At 50.4% G+C, this 10,968-nt stretch overlaps 1 protein-coding gene across 1 annotated transcript; it reads right to left on the minus strand.

Annotated features, from left to right (window-relative positions):
• Nucleotides 1-64: 64 nt before the first annotated feature.
• On the minus strand, nt 65-5,213 carry AYO21_04247 (hypothetical protein; the record flags this gene model as incomplete). The annotated part of the gene is made up of 7 exons (XM_022654220.1): nt 65-752; nt 812-949; nt 1,019-1,401; nt 1,453-2,081; nt 2,132-2,444; nt 2,498-3,141; nt 3,206-5,213. The coding sequence occupies 7 exons, from the start codon at nt 5,211-5,213 to the stop codon at nt 65-67; spliced, it is 4,803 nt and encodes a 1,600-aa protein (XP_022513497.1).
• Between the last annotated feature and the right edge of the window lie 5,755 nt (nt 5,214-10,968).

Consider the following 10,968-nt stretch of genomic DNA (forward strand, 5'->3'; position numbering starts at 1 on the left):
GCAATAACAATAATGTATAGATAGTACATCCACCAAAAGATTAGACCTCACACGCTAAAACAGGTCAAAACTGCGGTGCCGTGGTAAAACGCTCGGTCGTCGGTCTCTCTGCCGCATCAGATGGCACGATCGTGTCGTTCTGACTTCCTCGGGCTTTCTCGGCCTCTGATATTTCGACCGCCTCTTCTCGCTTCTCTGGCGTGGAAGCGGAGTCTTTCTCCCGGGTAGATCGATCGCTCTCGCTGTCCGAGTCGTTCGACGATGGAGTGGTGCGACGGTCCTTGTCTGCAGGAGCACCGAGCACAGCGGGGCTCTTCTCATAATTCCCACTGGTGACTTGTTGTCCCTGACTCGCGTTGCTCAGGGTTTTCACCAAGGCTTCGCTCTTGGCTGCGTCCTTGCCAGCATACTTCTTTCCTTTTGGCACTCTGGCCAACCAGTAAATCACCACCGCCGCGAACACGTTGAAGGCAATATATACAAACAAAATACCAAAATCGCGCCATCTATGGTCGAAGGAGATGCTCACCAACGACAAAAAGGTGTCCGTACTGTTGACGGTGCAGAATTGGCACTGCGAAGTGTCCGAGTCCAGGAGATAGCCGCCAGCCTGTTCGATGAAGGGGCCAAGATACTGGCCACATGTTTGACCAGCAGGCGCAGTGAAATGGAGGTATTCGTTGGCTGCACATACAACAGGCGCGTGTGCGATACCTACGCTGAGAAGTCCTTCGACTAGGTATGTAAACGGACTAAAGTCCACGAGTAAGCTTCGGTTCCAACTCCAGCAGAAGGACGGCGTGTCACTTACCTCACTCGGTACATGAAAATCCAAAATCCGGGCATTGCTTTAGGGCCGACCAAGACACCATTGAACAGAAGACAGAGGGAGAACAAGACGTTTGCGATGTTGGAGGCGGTCTCTGCTGTTGCAATCCCAGCAATCATCCTGCATGGTCATTAGCATCCAAATTGGAGATGAAGTCCTAACAGGCGCTCGTTGAAGAGAGATACTTACAGATGGGCAAAGGTGCTGCTGAAGAGGAGAAACTCCAACACGAATAAGAATTGCGTTGCTCCACGGGAGGCCACAGAGTCGGTGTATGTCGCATTTTGGTACAGCCCGATAGGGTAATACCAACAGAAGAACAAGATCACTGCTCCCAATGTCGCCCAAGGGAGCTCGACGAGGATGTTGGATAGCATAAATGCCTTCCACGAGTAGGCCTTTGAAGGACGCTCACGAACTTCATAGAGGCTGCGTTGCGTGACGAAGAGAGGCATGATTTGTTGCACCAGCTGCGAGAAGAGGACCAGCACCATGAAAATACCGAAAAGCTGGTTATTGAGTCCTTGTTGAGTATTGGGAGCCTTGAAGAGGGAGAAGCCGATAAAAAGACCCTAACAACACAGTCAGCGTCAGGCAAATCAAAACAGAAGGGTAATACACACTGTGAGGCAACACAACAGCAGCTTGGAGTAGATATACTCCGGGGTTCGCCAATATTGCTCGAAAACCCGTTTCTGCGTCTCCCAGAATTGTACCATGAAAGGCGCGGCAAATTCGAAATAGTCTGCCTTGTTCCCTGACATCGGGGCCACCATTTGAGATCGTTCGGTCTTCATCTCTTCCAATTCTCGGTGCACTTCCTGGTACTCTGGTGAATTGCGCCAGACTTGGAACCAGTCAATATCCGAATGCGATCCAGGGGCTGCACCAATGGCCTCAAGCATATATTCTGCTGGGTTAGCACCAGCTGGACATTGATGAGCGCCGTTTCTTTCGAAATAGTCAATCAGGACACTAGAGTCTTTGCCAACAGGACCAAAGTACACAGTTTTACCACCGGCTGCAAGGAATAGCAGTCGATCAAATCTCTGGAACAGAATAGCGGACGGTTGGTGAATGGTGCATAGGATAGCCTGGCCAGCTTTTGTGAGCTTCTCGAGAAGGTTGAGAATAGACCAGGATGTCTGTGAATCAAGGCCGGACGTAGGTTCATCAAGGAAGAGAAGAAGTTGAGGACGTGCGGCAAGCTCTACTCCGATTGTCAAACGCTTCCGCTGTTCCACGTTGAGACCTATGACGATGCGAGTCAGAATTGAAAAGACTGAGTTGACGAGTACATACCTTCACCTGGAACGCCAACCACGGCGTCAGCGTATTCCTGCATGTCGAGCAACTTGATAACCTCTTCGACATAAGCAATCTTTTCCTTTCGAGGTGTATCTCTTGGCTGCCGTAGTAAGGCACTGAAACGTAACGCCTCTCGTACGGTACTCGTCTCAAGATGCAAGTCCTGTTGCTGCACATAACCTGTCTTTCTCTGGAAGGATTCGTCACGTTGTCTTCCATCGACTAGCATTTCGCCCGTAATCACACCCATAGTCACCCGTGTCGCGAGACAGTCGAGTAAGGTGGTTTTGCCCGCACCTGAGACACCCTGTTGCGAAAGTTAGAGCAGACATCAAAAAATGTCCAGAGGAAGTATCATACCATCAGAGCTGTCATGGTCCCGGGCTTGACCCAACCGTCAACATGATCCAGAATGCGGCGGGGTTGGCCTTTGATCTTGATGTCGTAACAGACGTCCTTCCACTGGAAAATAGCAGTTTGCTTCTGGATCACAGCAGTGACTTGTCGTGTCAGTTGCTCGTCCTTGGTCTGCCTCCTTTCGAGAGCAACAAGATTAGGGTCAGATCCTCCCGTCTCCATATCCGACGCTTGCTCTTTCAAGAATGCCGGTTTGTGGCCTCGTCGGAATAGTAGCACTTCACCTTTGGACTTTTTGGCGCTCACTGTCTCGGTAGCAACCAGGTATACTATGCAGAGCCCGATCGTGAATGCGAACAAGATGCCAATGTTCCGCCATTTGTGGGAGGCAAAGTATTTGTAGGAGATGTTGATATAAGCGTCGCCATCGACGAAAGTCTGACCGGCTACAGATCCAACGACGGTACAAATTTGGGACGTGGTTGAGCCATTTCCAAACTGCGGTGCTGGAGGGACAAATGACGAACATGGATAGTTACGATTGTGAAATTCGTTCACCATCAGACTTTCAAACCCATAGGCCGTCGGATTGATGTAATTGATCCAGCGAGCCCAGCCGTGCATGTAGTCTACAGGGATGACGAAGCCTGATGCTTGGGTTAGTGACCATATCTGGAAGTGAGATTGCCTCAAAGGGACAGATCAACACACCTGTATACACGACAATGGCGATCATCAAGACAGATGTCGGAACCAAAGCCTCTACCAGAGATCTTGACACTGACGCGATGACGCGGAACAACATGCTCATGGTAAATGTCAAGATGTATGAGGTGAACAAGAAGAAAAAGAAGGCACCAGGAGTCCGTCGAAGGTTTGTCATAAAGTAGAGGATCAGATTGAAGCCGATGGAATTGAGGGTCTTGGAGGGGACGTCTGTGAGCATTGACGCGAAAGCCTCAGCCGACGGGTGGTACAATGCATATCGTTGGTGTTTCTCAACAATCGGACGCTGTGCGTATAGCGTGAGGATCTCAAGAGCGCTACCAAACGCATTGAGCAATACCGCGAAAAAGATAAGTGAACTTCTGGATCGGAGTGAATTTGAGTCTGCTGGCAGGTTGTAGAATAAGGAAGAAACCACGAGAGCGTTGATGCAGTTGGCGAAAAGCTGTGTGAGGGTAATGGCAGGATCATCCATAAGTCGCTTGAAGCCACGCCATAAGCACAATCTAACCTGACCTCCATATGACAATGTGTACGGAGAAGACTTGCGTTGAGCTTTTGACTGTTGGATCCGACGAGATTGTTGGAAACTTTGCAGGTTGGGTCCCCCAATGGGATTGGCCTCTTCGAAGGCCTCGAGCTCTTGCAACATCTTCTGTCGTGCTTCGCTCTGCTGCCATCGTTCGGCAAACTCGTCTGGGGTGCGAGGCACCTGCGCCTCGTAACCCTTCCGGACGAGACGTTCAATCGGATTGGTCATGGAGGTAAGGAAGTCAGGAACCGTTTGGCGTTTGGCACATTCAAAGCCCATATCTTCAAAGTATTTCTTAGCTTCAGTGGTGCGACCGAAAAAGATCTGGCGACCTTGATAGAGAACAAGAACCTTGTCGAAATAGTCATAGGCACTTTGTGGTGCCTGGTAGATGGCAACAGCAGCAGTCGTGTCATTCAAGTCGGTTGAGGTCCGGAGTGTCTTGCAAAATTCGATGGCATTGGCCGAATCCAGACCACGCGTACTATTATCCCAACATTGGAGAGGGGCATTGCTCAATGTTGCTTCGGCAATCGACACTCTCTTTCTTTCACCACCACTGACGCCCCTAACAAAGTCATTGCCGACTTTCGTGTTGATGGTGTGCCTGATGCCAAAGACTGCCATGACCACGTCCCGTATGTGAGCCGCGTACATGGCTTTAGTCACGCCAGGGGGTAGCTTCAAGTTCTGCGGTGTTCGTGCTCGAGCTGCAAAGAGTAGAGTATCGCCGACCGTCAACATGGGGAAATGGACGTCCTGTTCTGCGGTATAGATCGCCTCACCCCGGAAATCGTTGTGCATCTGTTTGTAGCTTATGCCTTGGTAGTTGATGTAAGAATCTTCACTGAGATTGAAGCCGTGCGTCTCCCCGGTAATGGTCTTGAGAAAGGTAGAACAGCCGGAGCCAGGGGGTCCAAGAACGACAAGCATTTCACCCGGCTGCACCACGCCTTCGAAATTCCGTAGAATATCGACGCGTCGACCTTTATTGCCCAAGAGACCTCGCGCCATATCCATCAGGGCGAGGGGATAATTGTCGACCGTCTTCTGAAAGTCACTGCCCTTGGTGTAGCCAAAGGCCGAGAGGTTACGAAAGGCGAAACCAGCGGATCGGCCGATATTCTCCTGGCCTGCCAGCTTCTGGAGCTTCAGCATGGCTTTGGTCCACGCCCTGCCATTGAAGTTTTCCGAGTTAGGATCGACCTCTGTCCCGACACTCGCTTCATCGAAAGGGTGGTATCCCGGCTCTGCAGTGGTCGAGATACGGGAATACTGGCGAGCGAGGTTCTGGATTTCCCTGTTGGCTTCCTTGCTCTCGTCGACCACAGCACCGCCACCTGAAGACATTGTTCGGTCTAGATAAGGGAAGTCTGTTACTTGATTGTCAGGAGAGGCACCGGACATTCGACGGCTCCGATCGTAGTTTGTTGGAATGTTGCCGACGATGGGAGTCGTCATGATTGATGGAGTTCAAATCAAGGCATGGGCAACTAATGGCAATGCGAGTGCAAGTGTTTCGAGATAAGAGACAGGCGCGGTTGAGGAGCGGCGCAGGATGCAAAGAAATCCCAATGCTCTTGCGAAACTAGCAGAAGGGAATAAGGAAAACCGGTGAGATTAATACTAGGCAAGGGAATGACGAGAGAATGACATTAATGCAGAAATGTATCACAAATGATTGAAGATGAATGATGAATGGATGAAGTTGTTGTTGTTTGGATGTTGTGTGATTTTTTTCCCTCCTCGTCCGTTCCTGTTTCCCCTTGTGTCGGATTCTCGGTCGAACTCGCGGGAACAAGGGGACACTGAACTTCCATGCGCTAACGTACCAGTGACGACAAGGGGAATGTGGTACTAGCAAGACTCTTGATCAGACCAGGTTTAGTTTCCGAGGGAAGCTTTGTGCGTCGCAATCTCAACGAAGCAATTGGCACATTAGGCTATCGTGGTGCACCTGAAGGTTACCGGTTTTAGGCAAAGTGCATCACCAGCAGGGCATGGTATACGTGGAATACGAGGCCTAACGCCGCCTGGAATTCCGTGGCAAAGGGCTCTGAGTGGATAGGCCACGGGCGTGTGGGCTCCCTTCTACAGTCGAAGGAGCCACTGAGGAGCCAGCAGGGATCGTATTCGAATACGCTCCGAGGATGATAGGCTGCCTGGAGGCTCGGCGGTGGGGTTTTTGTTCTAGCATCGCCAGGCACCAGCAAACACCATCTGTTGGGTTCCATCATCGCCATCACCGCGCATCACCACCAAGTATGACCCCTGTTGCCCTCTCTTGAGCACTTTGAAAGTGGCCCGGAAGGAAGCACTTCCCAACCCCGAGGGGCCCCCTTATTTTCCCGTCACTCTCGGATCGCTTGTGTAGCACTTGTTCCGTGTCCCGAATTTGTTCCATCTTTATCCATGCACAAAATCCCATTTAGGAAAGCACAGGCCACGTGAGTTCGTATCTTGCTTGAATTTCTTTCCGAGATGTGCAACTCCAAGATGCGGACACGGACTCCATCAACACTCACAAGGTCTGTGTTATCCGGAGATCTACAGACATCGGTACGGACGTGCTCGTCAGCCTTGTCTACTGCAAGGTCTTGTTCTTCTATCGACCGAGAGGAGAGAGGACAACCTCAATGGTACCTTGTATGCGCTGCGCATGTTCCGCTCAGATTCAGCACCAAAATCATCACTTCACCTCCGTGCCACTATCCTCCTATGTTGTTCTTACAACCTCTTCCCCTTGAGTGCTCAACCGAGAGCAGAGTATCGTCTTAGCAGAACATAAGCGTGTGTCGCGATGGATGATGGAAGGGGGCCATTTCTTATCTGACTACGATATTCCTTCAGACCCATTTTCCAAACTCACCTACCACTAGGCCTCGCATCCTGGATGCTCCTTTTCGGGTCCTTTTGCTAATCTCGAAATCAGTGTATCTCCCTACTTCGATTTCCTTCCAACAGATGTCTCTCGGATTCGTGACCACGGTCTGTCCTCCCCAAAGGTCTTCTTCTCTCAACTTCTGCTGAAGGCTTGACTCTCAATAGATGGCACCCTCTGTCCTCACGATCCTCTGGACCTGACGGTATTCGCTCTAGATTATTTCTGACTACGGACCCAGCTTAAAAGAATGTAGCTTACATTGACAAGAATGCAACTTGCAGACATTTGACGCCACGACTCTCCCCATGACGTACCCACTGGGCAGCAGTAGAAGTGAAAAATGTTTGGAGGTTGGTGCATTGCGTATGTACCTAGCAATCACTGCTGCAGCTCTAGTGCTTGTGAAGAATGGCTCATTGCTGTTGATGTACTTCTTTCATCTCTAGGTACGTTCCGCCAGTATACTGTCTCCGCAAGATCAGGGGCGCTCCTTTCTGTGTGCCCTTGAGGATACGGTTGATATCACATATGAGGTTGGTCGAGGGAGCAGCAGGCACGCGACTACTAATCAAGCTTTGATCGCCCTAGTGCAAAAAGACAATATGTCTCTCCTTTGCTGAGTTAATGTTGGATCAGACGTCAAATCACGACAGATGTTCCTTGTGCTGGGAAGGCCGCGCACTCTCTCAATGCTTCACGGGACCCGTGTCAAGATACACCCTCTGAGGAATGCTCTGACTCCTCGACAGTATTGGCAGGCGGTCGAACCCGCTGTTGGTCGCTGACTTTGACTGCTATCTATTTTGAATTGGGGACACCATCTAAATGCGGCTGCATCCGTGCTCTAGCGCAGGAAGACAGACTTGCTCACACTCGAATTCAACGACACCGACTGGGCAGGTTCGTGCCTCTGTTCAGCCACCAATCTGTAATGGACTGGTGGTGTCCTGCAACCATCTCGTGACCGGAAGTGAAGAAGACTTGTGGATACTATGGTACCGCGAGCAACACCTATATCAACACCTGCGTTTGGTAAGGATCCTCAACTTGGCTCCTTTTTGCACTGCGGCACCCGAGATTTCAGGTCTTATCCGCTCCGGACAAGATCGATGCGCCATCGGCGTTTGTGGATACGGTGATCCCAAATGGACTTTGGCTCCTGGACTTTGGCTCCGCAACCACCCCATGATTCGATTACTGTCACAGCCTTTTCTCTGAGATGGAGACCTCGGACAAGACATGCCACACCACGACAATAATCTCACTTTTCGCGCGATCGCTAGGTCATGGTGCGAGGCTGAGTCCTCTGCTCCGTGATGCACCAAGCTTAAAGTCGATCTCAGAAAGCGGTCGATGTCCTCTCGTGAGAATGTGGATGTAATGTCGGAATTTGCCAACCCGTTACGAGTACAGAATAGGGTCATGGGTGGGATACGCCACCCAGAAAGATTCCAGAGCAAGCCGAGTAACGGACTCCTTGAGTGTGATCTTCCAAAGCGTCGATATCGGGGCCTGTGGTAGAAGATCTATTAATAGGTTTTCTATTACATGCATCGGACGTAAGGCAATATTGTGTATTATGCCACCGCCCTTCCATTCTTTAAGTCAGTATAATTGCGGAGGCCGGAGAGCCATTAATAGAAACATGTATATGAACGAGGTGGGTGAGATGACTCCTTGGAAATAGTTGTGGCGAACCACACTCGGTAGAGGCACAGCGTGTACCGTGTACAACTACAAAGTACTCGGTACTTGCAGGTACGTTAAAGCAGCGTCCATACATCCCGCGTTCCCGCTGCTTTAGTAGAAAATGTCATGACTCGTACGTTTATCAGAAAGCGGCGGGATAGTCAAGTGGACAATAATGAAGAGTGGATGGGAGTTCACAAGAACAAGAGGATGTATGGACATATAGATAGTTATTAGATGTTGATATGTAGCTATGTATGTCTGGCGAATAGTGGCCGAGTCTCTGACTCTTTGACTCTGAGTGCGTGCTGGAGAGGAGGGAAGGGTGGAAGAGATTGGGATACATTAGGTATGTATATACCTTAGTGATACTCGGCACTTATGTAGACACCAAGTAGCTCGGGCAGTTATGTAGGCGTCGGGAACTACTCAGGATGAATATGTTATATCACGTTCTTTTACAAGCGAGTGCTTGGTAAATAAGCCATATGCCTCATGTATCTCGCAAGACAGGGCTCGATTTCGGATCCGTCAAGCACCCTTCTTGTACTGAACACTCCAAACACGCAAAGAAAGTGTAAGACATATTCCATCCTTTCGTCCATATCGTCGTCGCTGTCATTGTCGTTGTCATGAACGAGAGAACGGGACTGACTGTCAAGATCTTACTCATGTACTGTATGTATGTAAGCGGATATACTAGTGTATGTACCGAGTATATATATGTGTCTGTGGACCGTATGTACTGGATGTGTAGATTCGGGACCAGGCTGACCATCTGAACAATGTTGAATATGCTGAATAGACAGCGATCCGAAAACAGTGCGAACAGTCAGTCAATCAGTCAGTCAGTGCAGGTCAAGTCGAGGAATGGTCAGATAGCAACCCAGGCAGCCAGACAGACACATTCCTCGACCCAGATCAATTGCCATTTGTCAATTGCAAAGGGTCAACCGTCAACGAGGCTCGATCCGCACATTCCACACAAATTCTCTTTGTCTGATCTAGGCCTCTTCCCTTACCTCGTTCGTATATTTGGTATGCATTCATTTTCAGATTCTGGACCACACACAGACACACGCGTCTACTGCGACCATCACATCTCCATACCGCCACGCTACAAGTACTGCACTTGGAGTAGCGCACCCAATAGAGGAAGGATAGTAGGTCCTGGCACATCTGGCCTGTCTAGCTGTCTCTCCCACAATATGGCCTGGCCATCCCATCCTATCCCATCCTATCCCATGCTTCGCAAGCGTAGAGGTGGAGATGGAGCCGGGGCCGGAGCCGGATATTCCAGCCGCGTCATGTTAAATAAAGAAAGAGAGAGGGATGGAGGGAGAGCACATCACGCGCAGCGTCTCTCGCAAGCAAGCAAGCGGCACGCAAGCGGCTTGTGCAGTGCCGTGTTGTATTCTTTCATTCCATATCAACTCACGAGACAAGTACAAGTACAAGGACCCATAAAACAGTGATAATGGTCTGGACCTGACCTGACCGATCGATATCCACAACCATCGGCGACCTTTGTTGTGAGAACCTCGAATGAATGAATCAATGTCTAGACCTGGAGGAGAGGTGCCGAGTAGCCGCGCATGAAAATCAAAAAATAAGAGAGGAGCAATCTACCATCTGTGGATTTGTATAGTGGAAGTGCACGTGGAGCGTTGAACTCTGTGCCTTAGGTACGTACCGGTAGGCGCCGTGGAGAGGCCTGAACAGAGATCTAGAATGCCAGATGCCCGATTGCCCACTGTAGAGGATACTCGGCATCGCGTGAGGTGGTGCGATCTGATGCGACAGGCCGAGGCCGCTTGGGGATGTTCTGGGCAGACCTGAGCTGGGAGACTAGGTACATTCCAGACCACTGCTCCTCAGGCAAATTTGTATGTACCGAGTCACGCGAGGACAAGCCTGGGACGACGATCCTCGGCATTCCATGGGTTGATCACTGCTGATCTTTGCTACGCGTTCTGGACTCTCGTCGTCCGTGCGATGTTCGGCCGATATTCGCAATGTTCTTTGTTCCAACTCTTTGTTCTCAATATGCCAACTTTTCCAAGATGAAGAATCAAGTTGATCATCCGGAATGGGAGGGAGCACGAACCTCTATCGGATGAGGGCCCAGAATCACGAGAACGACATACATCCGATGCGAAATGTCTTATCGACCATAACTTGCGAGATGCAGAGTAGACTACTTTGTCACCTTGCTTCCGATGCGGAGAATGCGAGCTGTCCGCGGCTGTTCAGTTGCGGGGGGGTTCTTTCAAAGATCATCTGCGTCTGTCGACCAGCCGAGCAAACAAAAAGCGGGGAGCCCGCCATTATTCCCTTGGCCCCTCGATCTCACAAGGCGCCTCCGCATTTTCAAGAGAATAATCCGGAGAGGGATGAATAGGCGCGCAAACGGATGTGAGTGCAGGCCTCGGTACGCACGAAAGCAAGTCAGAAAGAGAGTAAGCACCCTCGAACACGGCCTTTTTGAGTTGCGGAAATTGGCCGCCGAGGTCGCTCTTCTGACTCGAACAAGCAAAGCAAACACAGCCATTGTTAGCATTGATGATTGTTCGCCTCGCATCACTTTATTTCTCGGGTTGGGCGCGAGACAGGGCTCATGATGCCTGAACCGGTAGGTGTTGA

Source organism: Fonsecaea monophora (genome assembly GCF_001642475.1).
Source record: "Fonsecaea monophora strain CBS 269.37 chromosome Unknown Scaff23, whole genome shotgun sequence".
Classification (NCBI taxonomy): Eukaryota; Fungi; Ascomycota; class Eurotiomycetes; order Chaetothyriales; family Herpotrichiellaceae; genus Fonsecaea; species Fonsecaea monophora.